At 39.3% G+C, this 27,239-nt stretch overlaps 1 protein-coding gene across 5 annotated transcripts; it reads right to left on the bottom strand.

Annotated features, from left to right (window-relative positions):
- Positions 1–2,988: 2,988 nt before the first annotated feature.
- On the bottom strand, positions 2,989–27,237 carry ALG5 (ALG5 dolichyl-phosphate beta-glucosyltransferase). Of its 5 annotated transcripts, XR_008238953.1 has the most exons (11): positions 27,116–27,237; positions 26,101–26,272; positions 24,753–24,799; positions 23,557–23,625; positions 22,207–22,299; positions 20,532–20,645; positions 19,154–19,213; positions 18,451–18,559; positions 15,766–15,917; positions 5,452–5,537; positions 4,156–4,256 (listed from the first exon to the last, which is right to left on the bottom strand). XR_008238953.1 is itself a non-coding variant. In XM_052812756.1 (10 exons), the coding sequence occupies exons 1-10, from the start codon at positions 27,176–27,178 to the stop codon at positions 4,144–4,146; spliced, it is 969 nt and encodes a 322-aa protein (XP_052668716.1). In that variant the 5' UTR covers positions 27,179–27,237; the 3' UTR covers positions 2,989–4,143. The 5 variants fall into 5 exon arrangements, 4 of the variants coding, with proteins under 4 accessions (XP_052668716.1, XP_052668717.1, XP_052668718.1 ...); XM_052812756.1 differs by lacking the exon at positions 18,451–18,559 and having other exon boundaries at positions 2,989–4,256; XM_052812757.1 differs by lacking the exons at positions 18,451–18,559; positions 22,207–22,299 and having other exon boundaries at positions 2,989–4,256.
- Positions 27,238–27,239: the final 2 nt, after the last annotated feature.

The raw sequence follows: 27,239 nt of genomic DNA on the forward strand, positions 1-27,239 counted from the left end.
TTGGGGTCTCTGCCATGTGGTTATCTCTTATTTAAATAATTCATAGCCATTGTGTAGCTGCTTTTCAAAATACCTGATCATCCTTCATATTTGCTTAATAGTTTTCAGTGCATACTTGTCATTGTGCTTCCTTTTCTCTGCATTCAGTAAATATTTGGATTAAGTTAATGTTGACCTACATATTGATACAGGGCTCAAGGCACAAGTGGACTTAAGATCTCAGACCCCAAACTGAAATTTGACAGTGTTCAAAATCTTCGCTCTGCTGTGGCCTGACCTGAAGACATGTAAAAGCCATGGACTTTAAAAACTTCCAGAGTTTCTCAGGTGTACTAAATTTCACTAGGGACAGGCTCTTAAGCACTTTAGTTTTGACAGTGAAAGCCACTTTTTGCTAATCTTTTATTTGCTCCTTGTTGGGATCCACAAAGCAGGTGCACCTTTACTTCAAGAGTGTGATGTGTACATGTACCCGACCAAAAAGCATTTAGAGGAACACTGATAACTGACTGCGAGCAAAAACCTAAAATCAAGCCTAAGTCTAACCTTCTGTTAGAGCATGTGCCTGGTGGAGTCCCGGTCTCCTGTGACAGCCTGTGTGTCTTGTATTTCATAATCTGCAAATACAAGGAGTTGAGTATGCTACCCAGAAGACTTCTGATCACTACATGAGTGACAGAAGGCAAAGCCAACCATCCTTCTCTGCTAAAGTAGTCTCCTTTGCTGCCTCTGCTTCAGAGAAAGCTTGAAGCAGTTCATTCAACAAGTGCAGGTAACTGTTCCAGACCTAAGATCATTCCACACAAAGAAAAACAGTTCTCAGAAAAGCAACCGATAATGCTTCAACCCAGAACACACTATGGCAGACTTGGAACTCAATTTTTTTAACTCTTATCTGCTGAAAGATAGGGATAGTGCCATATCTACATCACTGAACTGTCCAAATATCCCTTTGAAGTGATTTGCAGAAGGGTTTGGGAATTCTTTCACCACTCCTTAAGATGTGGGCTTGGATGTGGGTTTAAACAATAGACAAACTAAATCTGTACCTCTAACACCCTCTTTGAATGTGTTGACCATTTGGGCAAGAAGGAAAAGAACCATATGCCTGTCTTATTTTAACTTGATCTGATAAAGGAGAATATAGTGCCTCTCTTTAATCCTGTCCTTTAATACTCTATCCAAACTTCCATTTTCTAAACAGAAGGCCAATCAAGCAAGTTGCCTTTGCCATACAACTCACCGTTTCCTGAATCAGTTCCATGCACTAAAAATATGTCTTTTAGGAAAAGTAGTCCTTACATAAGCAAGTATCTCCTCTCATAGAACATATACACAGTGTGGGAACAAGTCAGAAAGGCTACCTGTTTCCTATGTTCTTCATACCTGGCTTTCCAACTCTGAAAAGTGAGCTTTCATTGAAACTTGGTTTGTATCATCACCCATCTCTTTGTGAAAGATTCCATTGCTCCTTCATGCGGTTCAGAATTGGAGCCTGTATATCTACTGCAGATTTCAGTGACCAGGGCTGGAAGAGTAACCGATACTGGTAGCCAGTTATTCTCTTTATGGACCGGCACAGAAAGAAGATCAGATATGATTTGCCAAAGGATTTTGTAGAGGTTAAATAGTAACTGAGAAACACTGAAAAAAAGCTCCTGGGTTTCAGCCCAGACTCTTAATATCACTATATCCTCAGTCCTGACTTGTTTTAGACAATTTCTGTCCTAACCCTATTCTTGTGGAGGACTTGGCTTAGTGAGCCCCTTCAGCTTCCCCTTCCCTCATTAACACCACTTCCTTTTTTCCACCATTAACTGATCTGTCTCCTTCCCCACGCCCTTGTTCCAGTCTCTTTGCCGAGTCCATCGTTCCATCCTCATTCCTCGTGCAGTCTCAGTACTTCCCATCTTCCACTTCACTCTCTGGCTTTCAATCTCAGCCCCAGATCAGTCTCCTTTTCTGTTCCTCCCCATTCTCCTTCTGTCCCAGTTTACTCCTTTTGTTTTTTCATCCCAGTTCGGCCTTTATCCCCACTGCAACAGAATGTGTCAGGCTATACCTATACAAGTAAACTGCACTGTGCCAGGTGTCCCACAGCTGCCTATCCCCGCTCTCAAAAAATTTTCAGGCATAGTGTGGCAGTCAGTGCAGGTCACGGACTATCTCCAACAGACAGTTTAGATGTAGCCAGCCTGCTTTGAAAGGCATCTGAGAAGGGAGATGTAGGCATATGGATGTGACCAGTGCCATGTCTATCAGCCTCAGAACCAGAGAGCAGAATCTGGGCTATGAAGACATGTAGTGACCTTCATCCATGGCTCAAATCCACTGAAAGCATAAGAGAATTCCCTGCCACCAAGCTCTAGCATCCAACCCCACAAAAATCAAAGATGGTAAATCGAGCCTTACCTCTGCATCTCTGAGGTGGAAGATATCGAGTATTTTGCTGGACTGACATATGCACAGTTGCTAAAGGAGACTGCTTAATAATGAGAGAGTTACTGGAGAGTTTATCTGCTAAGTTTTGAAAAAACTTTATAGACAATGCACAAATTAATTAAAAAAAAAATCATAAATTTAGCACCCCCCTTCCAAGCTTTGGCATCCAATCCAAAAGCAGAATTTTTTTAAAGAAGATGTCACCAGAAGTTTACTTATCATGCAGAAAATAATGCATGACCTAAGCCTCATCATTTGAAAAAGGTGAACTATTTTGTTTAAAATTTCAAATAAGCTCAATTTTAAGGTAAGACATAAGAAAAATTTTAAGAATCCGCTTTTGAGAACTGGTTGGCAACTTTAATGAATTATAGGCAGAGCTATCATTGTCCAGGTTTGATCAGGGAAATTCACATTACAAAAACTGAGAAGCTGGTATTTTATTCTAGCAATGGCAACGAGGAGTCATGTGATTGATTCTGCAGAAGTGACAGAGATGTGTGTGGACTAGGCAAGAGAATAAAGCCTGTGAAATCAAACTGAAGATACTTTTTGAGAATTTATTCCAACACTTCAATTTATAGAAAACTGAGGTAACCCTAACAGGAGCGAAACTCAACTCGATATTGCAGAAGCAATAAGAAAAATCACCAGTGAAATCATATGTCAAAGTACAACCATATACCATTCATTCTTTAAATCTATTCAAATTTGTACACATTTCTGAAAGAAAGATTGGCTTGGTTTGTTGGCAATCCACAACTGTTTTGAAAGCACCATTGAAACTTGTGTACTGTAACAGAGTATGACATGACTAAGAAAGACTCAAGACCCTCTCTGATCTCATTTGAAGCATGAGAACTTAAAATTGGCATTGCTAATGCACAGGCCCCCAATGTACATCAGGTCTCATTTTTGTATGCTCTGAATTAGCTTTGCATAACCTTTTCACTACAGATTTGTAGATGCCAAGGAGTCCTAGCCTTGAGCATGCAGTATTAATTAGTACATATGAACAAAACATATTTATAAAAGACAACATTTTAAAACAAAGTGTGCTTTCTCTTGGACCTTTTACAGTCTGGAGACGATCTGCAGTTTGATCTCAGACAAACTATTTCAGCTTCAGACAAAAACATCTGGAATGTCAAGAGACTACTGAAAGTTCTTACAACAGCCTTATGAATATTACTGTTATAACTCAGTAAAACCCATTAATGTTTCCCATAACATTGAATCTAAACATGCATCAGCGTGAACCATGACTGATAATTCCAAGTTGCAATATGGCCATATATTTCCAGATACTACAGAAAAAAATGGTTGCGGTCATTCACAACACAGTATTGCACAATGTAGTATACAGTGCCTCTTTTTTATATGTATAAGGAAATTCCAAATGTATGATGAGACAAAAGCAGATATATTTATTTGAGTGATTGATACGACAAGTTAAAGCTACTATTTAAGAAAATAAAACCTGATTACCAGATAAGAAAATCTTTTTGGAAATGCTTTCTCTTTTCAAAACATTGTACAAATTCCCTGCTGACAATCTTATAGAACACGTACATGCTGCAAAAATTAAACATACAATAGAAGCAATGAAGAATTACCTCAGCTTTCATCACCACTTCACTTGATTGAAACTGTTCTCATGTTCCATTAAGTATAATAATATATTTGGAAAATGTAAATAACCTAATTACATTTTCTTGTTTCAAGCTGCCAGGCACCAGTCATATATCGCAGTCGTATAAAAAGAAGATCCCTGCCCATCTGCAGCCAGCTCCAAAAGGGAACTAACTTAGAACCTGTGATTAATGAAGAGAGAAAATCAGAAGGATGTTGTTAGAAAAAATGAGCATTGGCAAGACACAAATTTAAGTAGTCATGAACCTCTGCATTCTCAGCACATTCAGCCCCACAACCCAGACCTTAACATTAATAAAAATTTATATTGCAAAAGTTATTGCTTTATAGTAATTACATTATACCACATGTGGGAGATTCTAGTTTGCCAGCAACACAGTTAATTCCACGTATGTCACAAGATGCATAGTCTTCTCTGTGACAAGGCTTTTTTCAAGTAAATAGGAACCTGAATACCAATAATTAAGCCAATGATTTCTTAGCGACTTTGGAGAAGAGGACCACCACATCGTCTTACAGCAATAATATGAACGTGCAAATCTTCAGGCAGGGTAAGGAAGCCACACTATGAAACCGAGCCCTGTTCCATCTCCATTTGTGTTAGGTGCAATACATATGTGGAACTGCATTAAAAGAAAACATTTCTTTTCCAGTAAAGTTGACTTAGGATGTTCTCTGCTTGCACCCTTCATCACCATTGCAGTTCACTACACTTTCTGTTGTTCAGGGGTTGTGTTGAGGAGAAGAGATTCAGATTAAAAAAAGAAAAAAACATGAAAGGGAAAAAAAGAACTGCATTTGATGTGAGGAAGCGAGCAGAAGCAAGCAGTACCTCTGAAGCTGGCTTTGCTATGAAGAAGTATGTATGGAGCTATACTTTCCAGTAACAGAGACCTCCCTACGGGTCTGAAAGAACTTCATATCTTAAGAAGAGAGGGTGCCCTAGAGGAGGCCTTAATAGGTGGGCTGAGAATTTTGGAAGGCAAGACACAATGAAATGGAGTGGAATCAATAAACAATGGTGGTCAGACTTCCTGCACAGTGTTTTATAATTGCAATATTTTTATTAACGCATTACAGCAAGAGGACATGCCGAAGTAGTGCTTTGTCCCAGCAGTGTAACTACCTACTTTTGTCTCCAGCGGGAGTACAGAGTTTCTCTCCCTTGCTACCCCTTCACCCATTCTTCCTGTACCATGCCACAGCAGAAGGCTGGCAAGGACATGAAATTCAAAATTTGTATGGAAAGAAGGTGGTGTGTTATCAAAACTGGGTAAAATATGGGAAGACCCTCGGATATTTTATTCTGGATTGACACATAATGAATCTTACAAGAAATATAAACAATTTCCCTACCTTCAATTTCAGTCCAGTTGACAGCAACTTCTGCTATAGGTATTCTCAAGTGCTGAGCTATATAAAGAAGTTCCACATCAAACGCCCTGAAGAAGAACAGGAAATAGCAAATACAGTCACACTTATTTCCAGAAGAAAGATGGTGGCACTATTAATTAAATCCCTAGCCTGATTTAAGGAGGTTGGTGTTCAGTTATGAAGTTGACACCAATGCTCTACAGGTCAGATGCACACGAAAGGGAAATGAATTTCCCCAACTGAACGGCTCAGAACATAGCCAATATACACACAGCAATACTTCACTGCGTCCTGTTTCTGAAGGTATAGGTCATGCTGTGTTCAGACCACTGCTCACTTTTCATTCTGCCACAGTCATGATTTAAACATTTTTAAAGACCAAGCAGTCAAACGTGCAGTGTCGATCTACATCTCTAGTTGTTTCATCAAAGGGGACAACTACCTGCTGCGGCTTTACGCTGATCTGATGGTTTCTAAATCAAGACTAAAGGCAGCAGCGCAGAAGTGAGAAATGATTTATGTTACTGTGCATAACAGTACCCGAAACACAGCTGTACTGTAGCCAGTGACCGTTAATATACAACACAAAAACCCTCTTGAGAGATCTGTCTTTTATGCTGGCACAATTGTTTGCAGGTTGTGCAGCAAAATGCATTGGGGAAGTGATCCTGCTCTAAGTCAGCTGCCCCTCCCTGCCCAGTTTGTCCCAAATACACTTTAATCCTCTCAGTTCTCTGCACAGAGAATTGTGTGTTTTATGCTTGCAACTGCATGCTCCGGTGGGCCTTCTGGATCTGAGACACTGAGGCTTTTGATATTAGAAAAGTGTTTTGGCAACTACAGCTTGTAATGCTCATGTAGAAATCAGCATATGAAACTACCAGTAGCTGCTATTGACAAAGGTGAATGCAAATCACGATTATGAAGATCCTGGTTAAATTTCTTAGATTTATTGATTGCTGGGTCTTTTTTTCCCCCTCTCTTTGTAGTCTTCAAATGCTAGTAGGGGTTTTCTTGCTCCTTAAATAAGTTCCAGAACATCTAGAATTTAAGAATTTAAGGTAAACTGCCCCCTGCCCTGCCCCCCCAATAAAAAGCTTTTTAAAAATACTAGTCTGTATCGGAAAAAACTGTCAATGGCCATCCACATCTGATTTCTACTAGATTCAATACATATTCAAACAGAGAGTTTTTCTCCCAGGGAACTAACCCTTGAAGGTTAAGGAATTGGAAATGTTTTAGCCAAGCTGTTCGTAAGGTTTCTAGTTTGAAGTCAACGGAACAGATGTTCCAAACCAGCTTACATAGGTCTTGAAAACGCAGCTGTGAGGCAGTCAAGTACAATTCAACACTATTCCACGTTTTCTCTCAATAACTTTGTAAGTTTAGAATCTCCTTAAATTCTCATTGCTAAGTCCAAGACAATTTTCTTTAGAAAAAAAATCTTTTGCCACTGAAGAAAATGTATGCAATAAAAAAATAACATTATTTGTTCATGCTTCAAGGGTTGCTTGAATTCAGGTCATTGGTAACCCCATTTAACACTACAGAAAGGGTAGAAAGGGACAGACAGGTGATCCAAGAGCAGGCAAAAAGACATACTTTAGCAGGTTTCTTGCCAAGTTCAGATGTTATTTCCTTCTGCTTCAAGCCACTCTCTCCTTTTAAGCAGTGCAGTGCATTTCTGCAAAACTATTAATGAATGCAACAACAGAAGTCTACTTTGAAACGTGCCCTTAGGTATGATACATACATGTAGGTTCCCACTGAAGTACAGACCACAGCACGCTGGCTTGCTGGTGAAATCATTACCAAACACGCATCAACCTGAACTTGCACTGCATGTGGATGTTACAGGAGAGCTAGTGATATCACTCTGGACAGCGTTAAAACATGCAAAGGCAGCATAAACGGAGGTTATCTACAGAGACTACAGTTATCGCGTATAAGGAATATAGAACCACTTTGTAAATCTGATTTTGATTAGGACACAGGCCTTTTAATTGTGTCGTGGTTTAACCCCAGCCAGCAACTAAACACCACACAGCCGCTCACTCACTCCCCCCCCACCCAGTGGGATGGGGGAGAAAATCGGGAAAAGAAGCAAAACCCGTGGGTTGAGATAAGAATGGTTTAATAGAACAGAAAAGAAGAAACTAATAATGATAATGATAACACTAATAAAATGACAACAGCAATAATGAAAGGATTGGAATGTACAAATGATGCGCAGTGCAATTGCTCACCACCCACCGACCAACACCCAGCCAGTCCCTGAGCGGCGATTCCCCACCCCCACTTCCCCGTTCCTATACTGGATGGGACGTCCCATGGTATGGAATACCCCCTTGGCCAGTTTGGGTCAGGTGCCCTGGCTGTGTCCTGTGCCAACTTCTTGTGCCTCTCCAGCTTTCTCGCTGGCTGGGCATGAGAAGCTGAATAATCCTTGACTTTAGTCTAAACACTACTGAGCAACAACTGAAAACATCAGTGTTATCAACATTCTTCTCATACTGAACTCAAAACATAGCACTGTACCAGCTACTAGGAAGACAGTTAACTCTATCCCAGCTGAAACCAGGACAAATTGTCACAAAAAAAGTTACAGGAATAAATGTGGGTTTTTTTATCTCAAGTGAACTGAATCTGCTCCAAGCAGCCTTGCCATTTCACTGTTTTCTTTAAATGAGGGTTGCATATTATTTTATTAATAATGCCATGGCTCTTCTACTGAAGTTGTATTATTTAATTTTTTGCTGACGTTTTACATATGTAAGCCAAAACCCCCATGTATTCACCTTTGAATGTTTGAGTCGTGTATTAAGACTAAATCTAATTTTGTAATACTACTTAACTGACTAAAAATCTTAAGAGACAGAATAATTGTCTGATTAATTATACTATATGAGCTGCTCTAAAAATATTACTACATAACGTATCAGCCTAGTGAACTAATAGTTATTTGCAACAATTCCTATGGACAACCAATTACTGGAATGTCAGCATGTACATCACAGTAAAACAACATTAAATAGTTCACCGAACTACAGTGCTCAAAGTAAAAGATTAAAAGCACAGGAATTAATCAGGTTGAACACCAATATTGTTACATGTGGTTGCAATCTGCGTAACAGTGAACATATCCTGAAATTAAAAAACCCCTATTCAAAGCTGAAAGGAGAATGATATCTGTAGCATACTGCTGGGATACCTTTTTTCATCCCCTGTTCCCCACCACCTTTCAGTATACTTCATACACATACTAGAATAGTTAATTGGGGAACATAGATCGCAGTGTATTCAATACACCGATAGTACTACGCCCATACTGCAGATCACCAGATCCAGATGGTACAGAAGAGCCATACAGAAGTTTCCATAGTCAGGATTTAAGCGCGGGTATGTTAGCTGGAGCCTACCCTGGAGGAGACCAAAGCAACACCAGTGGATGAGTTGGTGAGTGCAATACGTGTGTTTTGACATGAAGCCATTTGTGACTAGTTAACATCTGACAGAACTGCTGTTAGAAATAGCAGGGAATTATTCACACCGTGTACTTCAATGGATCCTGCAGCCCCGAGTGAAAGTAGGTGCCTCTGGGGAAGGGGGACACAGCTCAGAATACCTACGTTTGACTCCAGCCTGAATGAATTCAGGCTCCAAGCTAAGTATCCAAGGTTAGACGCCCAAAAATAGATGGTGCAAACGATTTCCCCAACTATTTCTAATAGTGGCTCCATTATGTGTTCATTAACACAAACATGAAGTGTGAAATACAGAAAGAGAAAAACTCCATGTGGCTGTGTTTACACTAAGGAGTACTTTTTGTTAAGTTACAATTTAAGATGATGCTGGCTAAAATTCAGTTGAATACCAAGTTGGTAGGTGTTTAATTGAATTCAATCCTTTTAAACTGCATGCTTAAAGGCCTCAGTTTATAAAATATCTATCCTGTATTTTAATTGTTCTGTATTTTAAAATTGCACTAGGACTCTTTTTTTGCTGGTCCAATATGAAGCGTTTCAAATATCAAAATTAGGCCTTCAGTTATACTGTTTTAACTGGAATTTAGGACTTTTCTACACCCAAGATATGTTGTTCCAGCAAACTCTTAATGGGCAGAGAAAACTTTCAATGGCCAAAGAGGTCTAAGAATGAAATAGGATGTCAAGAGGGTTAGACTGCCAGTACTGCTCTAGCTGTACTGGGGCTTTTGAAAGTCCACATATGTCTGCCAGGAGCAGGATTTTTTACAAGACAAAACAGACATAGCTATAGCAGCAAAATATTTCTGCTTTGATTAGATGTTCATAAACAATTCTACTTGTTGTGCACACAACCAGGAAAAAACAATTCATTCCACTGCTCGTGTCAGTCTACAATGCCAAAGGAGTGGAAAAAAATCCCTGTAACAATATGAATGCTCATTTTTCTGTAATTTTTCTACAGAGACTCGCATTTAGAGATTAGTGACAAACTGGAGAAACAAACATTAATTTTTTATACTGACCTTTCAAGTTCTAAATGTGAAACAGCACGGCTTGTTCAGCGCACAAGGCAATTTTTATAGACAAAAGTAATAGCAACGATTTGATCTAACCAGTGATCTGCCGAGTTATGCAATATCATTATAAATTGCCACTTTACAAAGTATGTCAGTCAAACCAGAACTTGGATTATGTTTTGAATTTCCCCTCTTTTTATCAATATTCCAGTTAGGACAGTATCTGCTGCTATGTCTAGTTCTCCTAGGTATGGAAAGACATTTTCTAACTGGAAGAAAATTTATGATTTTTTTTTTTGTAGTCAAAAGAAATCAATGACCAAATTTAGGGTAGGAAAATTCTGCCAGTGAGACCATTTAATTTTCCAGCTTTCCTCCTGTGCATTAAAATTTAACATAAACAGTTACATTTCTCAGGTCAAGACTGTAGATGCTTTTAGAGTCTGAAAGTGAGTAATTCCAACCTTCTCTATTATGTTTTTAAAATATCTCTTTTAATTTTCTTTTAACTTTTAATTTAAAAAATGTGCTGCATCCATTTCTGAAAAATAGGTCAGTGGTGTAATCAGATTCAGAACCTAAAACACAAAGCGTATGCTCTCTGTTCAAAAGGTTGCTCTCATTTCAAACTAATATCAAAACTTTGCTATTTAGAAAGTAAATTTGAAGAACGTTTGGTTTGTATTTGTATATACAAAGCCAGCTCTCCAAAGGACAGTTAAACAAAAAAGTCAACGAGAATACTCACAAAAAAAAGCTAGTTTAGGATGTAAGCATGATTTCTTAGTATCAAATATACAAACAGTTTCCAGTTTCTATTAATTTTCAAATGCTTTCTAAACTTCAGGGTTAGATTAACAAAATATTCTGGGAAATATCTTGGTCTCTCTTTAAGAAGTGTTACATGATCCTTATCATCATAATGATAAAACAGTATTTTTCCTTGTATATTTCAGTTTGCTTTTAAGATTACCTAAATATAAGCATCTATAAATCAAATTCAGCACAGCAAGAAGAAAACTGTTTTCTCAGTTTTTTTCTCAGTTTTCTAGTATTTTTAACATTAAAGAGGTGCTATTCAATTCAATGTCAACTGGAATAGAAAGAGCACGAAGAAAGCAGAAAAAAGTAAAGGTCTAAGCAATTAGTTTTTCATTCTTAATGCAGCTGATATTGGGTTATTTCCTTATGATTAAACTAATGTTGAAGCTGTCAAAGATGCACATAAGATCATATAAAGGAAGGTCTTGATTTTCTCCCTTCTTTTTCATACAAAAGGTGAATATGGAAACACAAGACTCCATTTTATTGGTGGTGCTGGTGAAACACTGAAAACACCATATGCATTTATTTTTGGTGTCTCTCATAGCTATCTAAGTATGGAAACTTAGGAATCCTTCAGCCCATCCAACCTAGCAGCAGGATAGCTATGTTGTTTACATTGACGTATCTATTACCAGAGTGTAAGATGTTCAGCTGCCAAGAAAAGGACTGTACTCCTAACACTTGCTCTTTGAGTTCAGCCTGCTGAGAGACGTAGAAATAAAACCTGTATTATTTCTTGAGTAAGTACTGCTCTGCCTTTTGGAGCAGTATTGACAATATCCAGCACTTCAGGGCAGTCTCCTACTGCCCAGTGATAATTCAGCACTTGTGTTCTCTTGTATGCAAAGACAATATGGGATTCCTTTATCCGAAAGGAAGAATTCTTGGGGCTTTTTGTCTACAGAAACAACGGATGCTGCCTATACAGCCCAGAAAATGAGCTCTCTTTGATACAGAATTGCTTCAGTAGTTTTTCTTTCAGGGTTTACTGAATAGTTTATCCTTTTGATGCAGTTCAGGCACCAGCAACCTGACATGTTTTTTCCTACTTATTACAACACTATGAGTCAAATTTACCCTGCTGAACTTCAGTCATCTACAGGAGCAATAGCTCTTTCTGCACAAATTGCCTAGAGTTCCTTTACAGTCAAGGGAAGGAAACAGGCATTTGTCAGCTGCGCTTCATCTGGCGTATTTTAGAGGCCTGTATTAGGATGAAATGAATTATACCCTAAAATTGTCCCTTCTATTGTCTAAGGTGGCAGGTTAGATGATAAGTAGACGCAATGAAGCAAATCCTGTCCATTGTGTTTGTGTATTTATATTCTAACTGAGCAGTAAGCTTAACAGCTCAGGGCAGGAATTAATCAGGTAGCCAATTTTATAGCCATTTTATATTAACATCATGAGTAAATATGCTATGTATTAATGTTTAGTCTAAATATTTATTATGTCCTCACATAAGAATTCACTTAATGCTGTAGTACCTCAAAAAATCTGAGCCTGACAAAACTTGAGCAGGCAGGACAGATGAGGCTTCTGCAGAAACCGAATCGTGTGCATACTCTTCAACAGCTGGCCACACGCTCCGGTTCAGCAGTGGGGCAGCCCTCGACAGACCCAAGGACTAGGGTGCTGGCTCTCAGATGGCTTCTATCCTACTAAATGCTGCTTGTTTGTCAAATATTCCCCAGCACTCTCCTCCATTATTACCAGAACATCTGAGCACTGACCACGCTGAACTGAATTCTTCTTTCAATACCTAACAGAGCTGCACTTCACTAGTGGGATTTTAAGATTCAAAAAGAATCAATTAATTTCTTCAGATGTCAAACAGCCCCAATGCTGTGATGCAGAGGTGGTAACAAACGCAGATTTCAGAGCCTTTTGTCCAATATCAAGAGAGTGGTTTCTCTGCAACCCCCTGCTGATGGTCTCAGTATGAGTAAGTTGTTCTGTGACCCAGTTAGGGACTCACCATTGTTCAAAGTCAGCAGAAACACAATACTGACTACTATTTCTTTCTCTTACATCTTCATTCTCATGACATGTACAAAGCCTCCATGGCATAATGTCTAAGCAGTTTTTATTTTCCTTTTTACACACATGCTATGCAATGGAAAGACATCAGGGGCCAGTTTTGTTTAAAATAGGAAGTTTCCATTATTGGGCTATTTCAGATTCTTACATTACCACATATAAAGGAATCCAATGTATGGTTCTATGGGATGAATGTTTGATGTACCTGTATCATTTCCTACTGCAATTATCCCAAATGTCTGCACACCGCAGACATTTCACTTACGACTACCATTTCCTTTAATATACCCACTTTCCCCACATGCTTATGCCTCCCCACCTCCCAGTCTTCTTTCCAGGTGTTACGAATATTAACAGGGAAAGGGACAGTACTCTGTTTTGTGCACTGAAACGTTAGCTTCCAGTTACACATGCTGAATGGCTATCTATGAAGCTGATGATAAGCAACTTTTGAGTCCATACTGTAGTTTTTTCCTTCAGCAGTGGCAATAATCTGAATTTCTCTCCTCTGCTAGGTTTTCAGTTGCCACAAAACTTGCCAAAGCTTTCCATCTTGAGATCTCTACTCTTCTGTCAGATTTCATTGAAATTAGTAAGTGTGAAAATAAAGGCAGGGAAGTACAGGGACTGCCTGAAAGACAGAGGAGGATAAAAGTAGATAATATATTGCCTGTTTTGGCAGAAAATGAAACCAAATAAACTCTGTTGTTGTTTTAGGCAAATCGGTGACTTGGAAGTATCTGAAGAGCTGTTTATTGGACGAACTTGAGTTATTCTTTTCTTGACTAACAAAACAAACATTCTTCATCACTAACCAGTAAATTTCACACAAACAGGAGAACACTTAGGGGATTAGTTTATGGATTACTCTAAATAAAAGAGCAAGAATAGAAGGCAAATTTTATAGCAGCACAACGAATTAACACATCAAGACCTGAAGATCCAGTGTGTTCCACACCAGCAATACAATTACTATAAAGTTAGCAATATCCCTTTTTCACTGCCTCTATTCCTGAATAATGGGGTACAGATGACAATGTACAGCACAATTTTTTTACTCTTTCATTCCTTTGCTGCTAAATAATCTGAGTAGCAAGAGAAAGCTTGTTAAGATTTTTTTTTAGTAAAAAAACTGAACACTTTACATAATATGTCCGCCCAATAACTACAATTGTATTCAGAATCTTCCGTTTACAACAGAATAAGATTGAAGATTGCATTTTTACAGATTGAACTGATTATCCTCATTCATTTCTTCCAGTACTTCTTCTTGAAGCCCTTCATTTAGAGAGTGAAGTTAAATAGGGTAATTTTGAGATGTGCACTTCTGAGCTACGCATACATGTTTAACCATGTATTTAGAAAATTCTGGTATATGAAATTTAAAGAACTTTATAGATTAAGTTTGGTTTTGGAAGTGGCAGCAGAAATCATGTTTCTGGTTCAGCTATAGTTTTCTTTAAGGCAATAAGCAAACCACTCAGCTAGGAAAGTGATTTTGCGAATGCTGACTGCTCACAATTCCAGATTCAATTGAACAGAAGCTTCATGTTCTGCATCAGATTTGAGCACCCAAACACTACCTTTGCAACCCCATTCTGGAGGAGCAGTATAGCTCAACTATCACTGCCAAAGCTCAACCTAAAACTAGATGTATTGGAATTGACTAGGACTGCGGGATTACACACATTTTCGTATGAGAACATTGTTGAGTAATTCTGTTCCCTGTCAGCAAGCAGTAGCCCGTGAGAGATTTTCTTGGATTAAGAGAATAGTTTGAAAAGATTTGATTATACTTAATTAAGCCTGGGGACTGTCACCATCCTTTCCAGCAATAATTGCGGTGTAGGAAACTTACAGAAATTATGGTATTTGTGTGGAAAAAGCGTTTCAGTCCCGTAACAGTAGTCATGACTGCGTATCACTCTCATAAGGGAACTGTTCTAGCTAAATTATAATGAAAGAGAGCTCTAAAGTAATTCAAAGACTATGCATCATTTTCTACTGTCTTGAGACAGTCAATGAGATCTATTGGTAGTTCTCTCATGAAATATTCTAGCAAGAAAATAAGCTAAGAGTAGGCATTTCCTTTCACACTGAGCCTTCAGCGATTACAAACGTCAGATATGGATTTTAGGTAAAATGTTTTAGTTAAGCAGCACTGAATTGTGAGGTTGTAATGCATAAAAATATGCTGATAAAATTTTTGAATAGGATTAGTAACTCAACTTTCCTTATTATTATAAAAGCTTCTCCCAATTTCTTACTCTGCTTGCATGGCTTATATGTGTAAAAGGAGAAAGGACTCTTAGAAATAGGGAGTAGATTACAACACAATCAAAAATTGTTCGTTTGGGATTTCTTTTAGAGGTGAAGAGAGGACAGAAGAGTTCTTCGGATTTTCTTTTTCTTTACTCCCCTAATCAATTACCAGTTGCTCTGACAAGGCAAAACCAAAATGTCCTACTTCGCAGTATTACACAACTCTTTCTATACCATGTGCCAAAGTAAAATGGACTTGCAAGGAGTCAAGGAGTCAATTGTTGCCACTCAAAATCTCACCAACGTAGTCTTAAAATCCTTCTTCAGTTTATGTTGGATGCTCTTTTAAAATTAAAACATAGTAAGCCCCTCTGTTCCCCTTCTCCCTATCATCATGAGTAGAAAGAATAAAATTAAATACTCAACTATTTTGTAAAGTATATCTTGATAATAAAATAGAATTCCTAGCAAATACCAGGATATTTTCGCATAACAAGAAATCTAAATTGCCAAGCAAGTAGTATTATAATTGGTTAAACTGAGCAGCTACGACTTATAGCTTACAGACATCACATGCTTCATAGTAGCTGCAATATTGAAATTACTTTTTCAAAACGATGTTCAATTAGAGAAAAAAAACAACCACCAAAAAAGAAAGAATTTACCAGCGTTCTATATGAAGAGTTGAGAAGGTCCGCAAGGCAGCTTCTCTGGTTAAAAGTTTAAATCCGCACTGCGTGTCCCTGATCTCTTTGACACAGAGAAACCATACAAGGAAGTGGAACCCATACATAAGAAGAGTTCGAAAGTAAGAGCGCTGTGGACAAAAGGCAAGAAGTTAGATGATTTCATTTATGTGATGAGTGAAGTGTTTGAACAGAGCTGGCTTATGGGACAAAAATCCTGTTTCATGATAGCTTTCAAAGTTTGTAAACTGTTTTTGTTTTGCACTGGAATAAAACCAGAACTTTTCAATTGTTACAGTGAAACAAAATTACAGCTGAAAAGGAAAGACTTGCCAGTCAAGCACATGGTTAGGACGCTGGCCTAAGATACGAGAAGCCCAAGTTCTTTTTTCTGCTTTCCCTAATTCAGAGCAGCTTTTCATTCTGGATAATGCCTTATTAAGTGGCGCAGGAACCTGCACCTGGAGTTCAATTAATGAGTGGGACAGCCATAGTACCTTTTGCGTGGTTCTCTGGCAATTCCCCCAGGAAAAGAAGAGTGGAGGAGGAGGGGTATGGCATGCTACATGCTCTATTCCACTGGACACTTACAAGCTATTTTTTTTCCCCTCTATCTAGTCCTCATGTTTTCCTAAAAATTGGTTGAACAGGTCCAACAAATTCAAAAGTTACCAGGACAAACAATGGAGAATAAGCCAGCAGGACTGCCTAGAGAGTACTATTCTTAAGAACACACACTAAAAACTAAACAGGTTCCAGCTGCTACTCTGACACAAAAATGAGGGGGGAAAAAAAAAAAAGTTTTATATTATAAAAAAACCCAAATGGGAGCATCTCTTGTTTGCCACCCACTTCTTTCATTCAAGACCGCATGATCTCCAGAGCTTGCACACACCATGTTAAGGCACTTAAGGGAATGCAATTAGAGAATGCACTTTTTTGCAGCATATGATGGACCAAGTGAAAACAGGACTAAAGTAACAGCTGCTGTGCAAGAAAATATTTCTTTTTATATTTCCAGCAATGTTACAGAGTCATCTCTCTTGTTCTTTTGCAATACAAAAAAAAATACAAATGTATTTTATGTTCGTGGTAAATGTTCTCCCAGCCTACTCTTTGGTTACACTTTTGTTCTTGACATCATAATCATACAGGTAAGCTTGTCCATGGAATCCAGAGGCTGGATTCTGAGTTTGCAGAGGGCCCTTCTAGTCTTTTAATCAAGACAGCTGCTGAACAACTAGAACTCTGATCCACAAACAGCTTCTGAACTCACTGCTGGTCTTAAGCTGAATTTAGGTGCAAACGAAGACTGCAAACCAAATACCATGCAAAACCTTTAGGAGCCAACAATTTAACTGGTAAGCATCTCTGGGTGATAAGACATGCCTTTAAAGCTAATAATTTCAAACCTCACTTGAAAAATGAGATGCTCAGCTTATTATGCAATATAGCCTTTGGCTCAAGGAAATTCAAATTCATAGCTTGTGCTTCTCAGAAAAGTGCTTTAGCCCAAGGTTAATGGTGGATCTGGTGTGGATTCTTTGGTTCTTTTGGTGAAGAAGAACCACTGTGTGAGCAAGAACACAAGGCTACTAGTCCCAAAAGGGAAGCTCTAAGAGGCTGCATGACTGTCAGCCAGTGAAACTGTGCACTTACTTCACAGAGAGGAGTTCTTGGGTTATGTTCATCACTCCCAGGACTATTTATTCATGTCATACTAGGGATTCATTAAAGTACATTAACAATTTTGGAGGCAGAACAGAATTCTTGATGTCTTGAGACTGAATTCAAGGGTGAAATTCTGGTCTTAATAATAAATCCCATACAGCTGCTTTTCACAGCTTCATTCTACTGTTTTAGATGCCACTAAGGCCAGAGAGAAATCCCAACTTCTCAAAGATTGTTCTGCAATTTTTTTTTATACCTATTGCACTACATGACTGTCTCTTTCCAATGTTGTAAAGGCAGTCTTTCCTTACCAGTCTAAGGACAGCTAGGTGATGAAATAGTCTACATATTTCAAACAGAGCAGTACTACCTAACCAGTTGGTGATTCCTTTATCAAAAAGTCAGACATATGGGGAGAAACAGGCAGCCAAGGATGGACACATCCTAAAAACTGTACTTTTGCATTAAAAGATAAAGTCCTTTTCCAATTCCCCCCCTTCATGTAACAAGACCTTCAAAGATGAAAAGAAATGTGAATGCACTGAAGAAAGTTTATCTATATTCAGTACCTGACCACACAATGAAGCATTTTTACTGGGCTCAAATTTATCAGCTACATGGTCTCCATGTAGTAGCAACATTTCCAGGATACACTGGCTGCACAGCTAACAAATAACTGCAAATGGTATATTCTGTACTACAAGCACGCAAGTACCATGCCAAAGGTCTATCCTAATTTCTGATAATGATGGCGGTTTTGGGTTTGGTTTTTTTTGGTGAGGATGCCAGCATACACGCAGCAGTATTTACAAGAAGTCTTTCCAGTGAACCACTCCAACACTACCTGATAAACCAGAAGAAAAAATTAAAAGATCTACCAGGGACTGAACATTACCAGTGTAACTTCTTTTGAACTTTTGTAACTATTTTAGTAGTTGTGTATATATTTTAGAACCATTCCAAGCATTAAACATCAGTATAAACAAAGCCTACTCTTGAGAACATTCAACATGATGAGCACATCCAATGATGCTGAAAAAATTAGTCCAGCAATGCGTCTGTTGCAATACAAGTTCCATGCCTGTGCTTTGTCAACTACTGCCTGCCAAGACATCAGAAAACCAGATGCAAGATAAGAGTGTGCTCCTATGCATCACTGTTTATTCCACAAGAGCCACACACAGAACAGTACTGTCTGTGTGTTCAAAACAAAAATTTTATTATGAGTAATATGGAAAAATTACAGTTTCCCACGAATTCAGATACTATTCAAACAGTTTGCTGCTAATTATCCCTAACTTATTTTAAACAGGTTTCAAGATCTGCAGATCAAGCTCTTGCACTAGAAGGGAATCAATAAAAATGAACTCAGCAGTTGCCTTCCAGTCCAGCCCCAGTACTGGTTACTAGCTACCAATTCTGTCAGGGATTAGAAGCTCTTCTTGTAAGATGTTCTCAACTAGGAAAATCAAATCCACAAATTGGAACACTAACTGACACCAGTTCAAAGTGCCTGAAATCTAGAACACATCCTTTACATATGATGGAGCACACACTACACTTATGACAAGCTTTTCCTTTTTTTTTAGCTTCCATTCTTTTACAAATATTGATTATTTAATTGTAAAATCTGTAGAGAAGAATCGAATAATGGAAGTATTTGAGTGTTAGTACACAGCAGGAAATGGAAACAAACCTTTGCTATTGAGTCCTTCTCCAGATGAGCTCTAGAACCACAGGAAATAGCCATCTGGTTCTGCACAGGAATACAAATTAAAGAGATATTATTTAAGCTAACATTTTCTGAATCAGTGGAATCTTGTGCTGAGAACTGTATAACTTCAAAGCAGTGTACTTTCTGCTTCCTGTAGCTGCACTTTTTCTACTGCTAGATTCTGAGGCTAAAATCAGACTTTTCTACAACTAACAGATCATCTAAAGGGTCTTACTTTTGCATATGGCGCACACAAATTGCTGCAATTTATTCAGGTCTGGTTTAGCTTACACTGTTCCTCTGAGATATGCATACCAAAAATGTGTTAAACAGCACAGATAAGCATTCAGCATTCCTAGGCACTTAATGTTATAATGTATGTTTTCCCTAAATATCGCACTATGGAAGGGAGAACAGAATAAAGTACTTGTTGCACTGATGTACCTTCAAACAAATAAAACGCCATGGTATCAGCCAAAGAATAAAATCTCAAATTAAATCAAAAGACGTGATCAAAACAAAAGGTTTAAAATTATTCTCATGCCACTACTTCTCACACGAAATCTCTCAGATCTACTATATTTGAAAGTGCAGGACTGATGCTGGAGAACCAGCAGCTGCTGCCGCCCTGGTAGCAGAGAGCATCAGGGAAACACCGCTGCCCAGCAGCTCCCGCACTTGTGGTCCTACACTCACAGACCGTGACCCTTCACGCAGGCGCATCCCTCGCAGCTCCCGCTGGAAGCCTGCACATCACTTCTGGCACTTCGGGAAACTAGCTAGAAGTACCTCACTCATCTGCATACAAGTGGAAAATAAACCTCAGTTCTTTCAAGTCAAGCACCCAAAAGAGAATGACTACGCAGGGAGGAGCTCTCATCCCACAGGTTTTTGAATTTTTATTTACAATAAAAGTTCTTCCAAATACTGTCATTAAACTAACAACTCTGACAAAAGAGAATCTCTGTAAAATAGGGTGAAATTCAGATGCATCCTTAAAGGTATATAGGATGACATCAGATAAAAAGAAAATACGAAACAGTTAACACAGAAAAAATTGTTTTTTAACTGAGTAGGCAACACATGGTATTTATACAGAGTAGGACAACTTCAAAGGAAGAACGGTAAATAGAACACTATGTACTGCATTGAAATAGGCACAGTGAATGCAAAGGAGGTAAGCACTCTGTGGAAGGTACCTTCTGACAGCCCATTCTTACAGCTTCTAAGCTTACACCTAGGTCTTCAGACTTACACCTGGATCTTCAGCCAGATCTCAAAAACCTCAAGTTGAAGAGAATTATAAAAATCAATCTATGGGCACATGTGTTAAACTAAAACCATGAGAATTCATACTCACAGGCCATGGCTGAAGATTTTTTAGACCTTCTTCTACTTTTTCAATATCTTCAAATTTTGTAGCTCCATCTGCATCAGCCATAAGAATTTTTTTCCCCCGAGAACTAAAGACACCCTGCAAACAAAATAGTCAATAAAAATCAACACCTTTGAAATCAGTATTTGTCTTAAGCTAGCTGCAAGACACTCCAAAAACCTAATGTAGTAACTAGAACAGCAGTATCTCAAAGATTCAACACAACAGGTGAGTCAATATTCTGCTACTAACAACAATTTATCAATTTATATTGTAGTAACAGCTAGAGACTTCACACACTGAGTAGTGTCCCACAGTGACAGACAATGCATGAACACAAAAAGCTAACAATCCCTCTACAGAGAAGCTTGCAAATGAAAAGCTTTACAACCCCAAAATCCAGAGAGACAAGCTGCTACAGTCAGCTATACAGGGGAGCACAAAGAAGCAGTGATTAGTTGCTGCCACTGCACTGGGTAGCTTTTCTTTGTCATTTGAGCTATGGAAAGGAGGATGCAGTGCTATTTTTTTTCCTAACACTGTTTCAAGAGAATTCAAGAGATAAATTAGTTTTGAGAAATAAGTCTCAAGTCACAGTATCACTGCAAAACATTTGTGATGCACAGGTCTCACAACTTGTTTTGCCATATTCTTGGTCAGACATCTTTGACAATTTTTGAAGGGGTCCAGACATAAGAACAATTAGCAGTGTGTCTTCCAAAAGTACTGTCGTAACCAAACATGTCTGACTTCGGAAAAACCTGTCAAGAAGTAGTAGCATATACATCCAATCTATACTCTGCAGTGTAAAAATATATCACACAGAGAATCACTCTCCTTCTCTTGGAACAACTTTAAAATAATATCCCTTAGAAAAGTTCCACACATTCTAATTTAATGTTCTCTCCAATTGCTATGCTTACTCATGTTTCATAAGAAAAATTAAATTGACATACTAAAGATAGGGCCTATAATGCAGATAAAGACAGTCACTGATAACTCGTAAGTGATACCATCCTTTTTCATAAAAGTAAGGTGTCATTCACCTTAGGAAAAAATGTTCCTTCTAAATGTGTAACAGCTATTTTATTTTTAGAACATTATGATTTTATGATAATATCTATGTGAAAATTAATATGCGAAAGCATAAATTGTGCTGGTTCTACTATCAAGTGCGGGCGATAGCAGGGGGCTTCAGTTAACACAAATTTTGCTGGATGAGAGTGTTTGTTCATTAGCCATTTTCAAAACCATTACTATGACCTAGAAAGCAATGTTTGCAAATTTAGCTGTATTTTCTCTACAAAAGCTTCACTTTAATCTGTAAAGATTTTTTGGGGGGGTTGGTTGTTTTTTTTAAATGCAAGCCTATTTCTAAGTGGAACTAACAGGAACATGAAATTCAAGTCTAACTTTTCTTCTTTTGAATTCTCATATAAAAAAAATTGTTATTGATCTTCCTCGCAAGAAAATACTGTTTCCAAGATCTAAAATAAGCTTATTTTGAAAAGAGTTTTGCCTTAATTTATAGAACCTGTACTCAGTTTTCTGATAATCATTTTGTTACTGTACTGAATTCAAAATGTCAACCAGCACAGCTCTATCTTCTGCATATTTGGGCACAGGTAGTTCAGACAGAGGAGATGAAAGTGTCAATTACCATCCTGACTGCTCCTCCTTTCCCTCGATTTTTTACCAAAGAAAGCACTCGCACTTTGTCGCTTCCATATTTCTTGCAGTACTTCATTGCAACCTGATAGACACACAAAAAACCAGCATAAAACAAAAACAGGAATCAAGGCAGAAGTTTACATTTGCTCACCCTTTAAAAAAAAAAAAAATTAATAGCACAGAGCTATAACCACTTCAGTCGGCACAAATACATTGCCAGTGTTTGCTGGAGTCTGGGAAGATAAAAACCAGTTCACAGTCAACAGAAGAAGACTGAAGAAGCTAGTCATGTTCAATAAGAACAGGATATTCCCCCAAGCAATTCTAAAGCCCATTCACCCAAGTCCAAAAAACTCAATACTAATGTAATGTATATCATACTACTACAGACCTTTCATACCAACACCAATAGTTAATCAAAGAAAAATAATTTTCTACTACTGCTACCTATTTCTCACTTGTCTAGCTGCTATCTGTGGTTTTACACAAAAATTCACAGTGATCTAAAATCCTATTCACGCTGCAGGGATGTGCACATTTTGTTCCATGTTGTGGGGAAGAGAAAGCATGAGTTTTCTCCTCTTAATTTTTAGTAAAGGTTGTCTCAAGTCCTTGTAAGTCCAGAGGCCCATGGCCATAGTGTGCTCAATTAGAAATTATACTAGAAGGAATGCAAAGCAGTCAAAAAATATATATGAGCAATCCTTAATGGACAAGCTTAAGGGAAGTAAATGAAAAAAGCAGCATTCATTTTAGTAGCCAACTCAAACATCTTCCAAGCAGTAGTAAAAAACCCCTCAAGTTGGCCAGCCTTCCTTTCCAGGGACATACATCAAAGTCGAAGCAGAAGAATGCAGAACTATTTTGAAAATACTGCTACTGGCATGGGGATTTTTAAATGAACAATGCCATGAATGGCACAGGAAAGAGCTAGACAATGTATCAGCTGTTCTCTCAATCGCAGTACAGATCAGCTATTTTAAAAGGCTTTTTAGCTTCCTCAAGTTCATATTCACATCACTATGCACATGTAGAATATTTCGTATAAAATTTCTTGAAGTTAAGATTAGAATTTTTAGAATCTCAGCTACAGGAAAATGGCTGTCACAGCCGCCAATTGAGAACACTAGTATTTGCAATAGAATTATATGTGTATGCATGCATGTATGTGACATCCGCAACGCATACAGGACAATGACAGAAAGTATTCAGAAACATGAATTGTAATTGTCAACTACTTCAAGTACCAAAATATAAATGCAAAACATTGTTATATACCACTAACGCAGTACAAAAATCCACACCTCTGATTACTTGGCAAGACACTTCTTTTTCTTACCTTTGTAGTTTCATCTTTACTGCCATCATCAACAACTATTACTTCGTAAGTGAATGAAGGATCTCGTTTCTTGAAAATAAAACCAGAAATAATGCATTTCATTCCATTTCTTAAGTAGGTAGTAGGTCTTTCAAACATCAGCATTCTTTTCTCCCTAGCAGTTTTTAACTCATTCATGGCTGCCAACAGACACCAATATGATGTAGTAAATTTGTTAAGATAGCACAATTAAAGAACTTTGCCATATTTGATGCGTGTTCCATTACATCGGCTTGTCATAGTTTTCCTCAGCTACCATCTAGAACCGAAAAATCAATTTAGTTATAAAAGATGAAAGCTCAAAACAACATCACTGTTAGGAAAACCCAAACAAAACAAAACCTGCAGATCTTCACAATGGGCTTCTTACCCAGAAAACAAATCCTAATGAAGTACAGACCACAGAATCAATCACAGAACGGGGTTTGGGTTGGAAGGGACCTTAAAGATCACCTAGTTCCCACCCCTCTGCCATGGGCAGGGACACCTTCCACTAGACCAGGTTGCTCAAAGCCCCATCCAACCTGGCCTTGAACACTGCCAGGGATGGGGCAGCCACAACTTCTCTGGGCAACCGGTGCCAGTGCCTCACCACCCTCACAGTGAAGAACTTCTTCCTTACATCTAATCTAAATCTACCCTCTTTCAGTTTAAGCCATTACCCCTTGTCCTATCACTACATGCCCTTGTAAAAAGTCCCTCTCTGGCTTGCTCGTGGGCCCCCTTTGGGTACTGTAAGGCTGCTGTAAGGTGTCCCCGGAGCCTTCTCTTCTCCAGGCTGAACAACCCCAACTCTCTCAGACTGTCTTCACAGGAGAGGTGCTCCAGCCCTCTGAGCATCAGATGCTTAAGAAACTTGTTGGAATAGACCAGGATTTAGTTTAGAAAGCTAAATATATGGTGAATCCTTAATCTCTGTCTTGGAGAGATATGCATACAATGATATTTCATCACATAGTAGTATATTAAAATTTTATTTAATTTAAAAATACCTTCCAGCATTCAATCTGAAAATAACTGGTAAGAGACAGAAGCATTACTTCTAAGTGGCTAAGTAATACTGTTTTAGCGTACACCAAAATATGAAGTGAATAGATCACTAACTTATTATACGTAGTACATAGAAAAATAAAATTTTGAATGCAAAATGAAAATACCTGTCTTTTTTCTAGATAATTCAAAGCTTCATCCATCATAAGGGGCACTAGAGAAAAGGTGGAGGAGGTCAAGTTAGTAGATTACAAGACACAAAGCACCCACACAAGCAAGCTGAAAACAACCACAAAGCAAAGTTGAGCAATTGTCTCTTTCATACAACACTACCTTCAGTAAACAAGCTTAGCACCTGCAACTCTAAGTCCCGTCCTTTCTGAATGCAAAAAAGAACACTGAAGAAAATCACACATGTAAGACAGGATAAAAACATTTCTTCTGAAGATAAGAACCAACTTTCCATTTTGAAATACGTAATTCTCTACACAATATTAAAGGGGAAAAAAAAAAAAATCATTCTCCACGGCTGACCCTGCAAACCAGTACTGACTTTATCTATTTAAGCAAGCTGACAGAGAAGGCAACAAAAGACTTTCCTAACACTAGTCAGTAACATGCCTCCTCTTACTAAGGCTGCTGGCCATGATGCTTCAGCCAACAAACAGGCACTACTTTTGCAGCTGATTTATCTGCAGGTTAGAAAGACATTCAACCTTATGGTTGTCTTTGCAATATACGTTCCTTCCTGAGCACATCTCAGGTGATTATTCTATCTCCAAAGAGAGAGACAACTAAATGAAAACCACATGAAGCATACTAAGACCTTGCTTACTGAAAACAGGTGTATGAGAACCAGGACTGAGGAATGCACTGGACCTGAGAAAGGGCCATACCTGCCTTGTGCCCAGATACACTTTATTTGTCAACAGCTCTCTTAAGGGAATCCTAAACAGCTTAGTATTTTCACTCACCAAGAAAAGGAATGACAAAGTGTGCTACCACATCAACCCCAAGTACGGCTTTGGAGCTTGATTACTTCTATCACACCTGAAAGCCTTCACTTTTTAGGATCAGGTACTAAAGGCCATATCTATATATCATAGATATGGCCAAGTCAAACAGAAACCCGTGAGATCATCCTTTTTTTCTGCTTGCCTGAAGCTGCTGCTGTTGTTTACAGAGTGGGAAGCGGTCAAATCAATTTTAAAAGTCTTTTTCTACTTCTTGCCTTACAGCATGTACAGGGCCAACGAGCAGCCATTCTGCAGGACTTCATTAAAATAAAGAGGATTCTTACAAGTGCCCCATGCTATTTTTAGCAGCAGAAATCAAGTTACATAGTGTCTTAATTTTGAAATTCAATGTACTTGGACTGTTTTCCGGAAACTGTGTCCAAAATCAGATACATAATCTGGCCTGCCAGAATCTACTGCTAACATAAACTGACCTCCGCATTATTAGAGTAACAACAGACAGATTTTCTTCTTTTTCTCAAAACAAGAAAAATCTTACACCGGTCTTCCTCATTGTACGAAGGCACAACAACAGAGAGTTCCCTTGTAGGGGGATCGTGTATACTTGGTACAGGTTCTTTCCTCCCTTCAGCATTTACGAAGAATTTCTCTTCTTCGTGCCGGTGAAGGGTTGGCATTTTTCTGGCAGTTACATGAGCGATCGTGCAGATCTGTGATGAAGAAGAAAAAGCAGTGAGAAAAATCGTCGAGCATTCTATTAAAGGTTTACCTAGCTGTTGAACGTGCTATAAGGGGCCACCGACTGGTATTTCGGTAACGAGGCGGGTCAGCGGTGCAGCACTTCATCCGCTGACCAAATCGCACAGGACCAAAACCTCCTCGTTCCATTCGATGACTCCATTTCACCTCCTCCGACCACGTCAGCATCATCGGCTTGCCGCTGTTTTCCACCCCAAAGCGCGGAGATGTCTCCGAAGCTCCGTCCGAGCCCACGGCCCCTTCCCCAAGTGATCCCGACCCCGCAAGCCAGCGCGGGCTGCGACCCCGCAGAGAGCCACCGAAACCAGCGGCACGGCTCTCGACCGGTCACGGCCACCACGTGCTTGCAAAACCGAGGTTCTGACCGTTTTTACCGGTGGCCACAACAACTCCGCAGAGCCTGGGTTTTGTTTGGAGCACCTCTTACTCGGGAGCACCGCACAGGCGGTACTGTTGGCGGGCAGCGCAATTCCACCTCCCAGGCGTGGGACTTCTCAAAACTCGCCGGGGACTTCGGCCGCCCCGAAGCCTACAGGGCTGCCGCGCGCGTACCTCGTATTTTACAAGACGAGGACGAAACGCTCCGTTTCCATCTCGCCGCCAGGCCGTTTCACACACAAACACACCCCCCTCCCGCCTTGCGAAAACGCACCAGCCCGGTTCCCGCTGCAGGCCCCGGGCCGCACAACCGCCGCTGTCCCTCACGGCGGGGGCAGCGACGGGACGGGGCGGCCCCGCGCTACCGCCCCGGAGACCCCCCCACCCCGCTCCCGGGCCCGCGGCGCGGCTCTCACCAGCAGAAGGAGGAGGGCGGCCAGCACGGCCGCGGCTTCGGGCAGGGGCAGCGGCAGCGCCATGGCGGGCGGCCGCCGCCACAGCGAAGCCGCCGCCTCAACGGCCGGCGGGCGCTTCCGGCCG

This window comes from Harpia harpyja, chromosome 17 (genome assembly GCF_026419915.1).
Source record: "Harpia harpyja isolate bHarHar1 chromosome 17, bHarHar1 primary haplotype, whole genome shotgun sequence".
Classification (NCBI taxonomy): domain Eukaryota; kingdom Metazoa; phylum Chordata; class Aves; order Accipitriformes; family Accipitridae; genus Harpia; species Harpia harpyja.

Bases quoted from the DNA above. Each gene is read 5' to 3' on its own strand.
- ALG5 (XM_052812756.1), bottom strand. From the start codon at position 27,178: ATGGCGCTGCCGCTGCCCCTGCCCGAAGCCGCGGCCGTGCTGGCCGCC. The intron at 26,273-27,115 runs GTGAGAGCCGCG...TCTTCATCACAG, and splicing joins CCGCCCTCCTCCTTCTGCTG to ATCTGCACGATCGCTCATGT. The intron at 4,257-5,451 runs GTAGGGAAATTG...CATTAATCACAG, and splicing joins CAACTGGACTGAAATTGAAG to GTTCTAAGTTAGTTCCCTTT.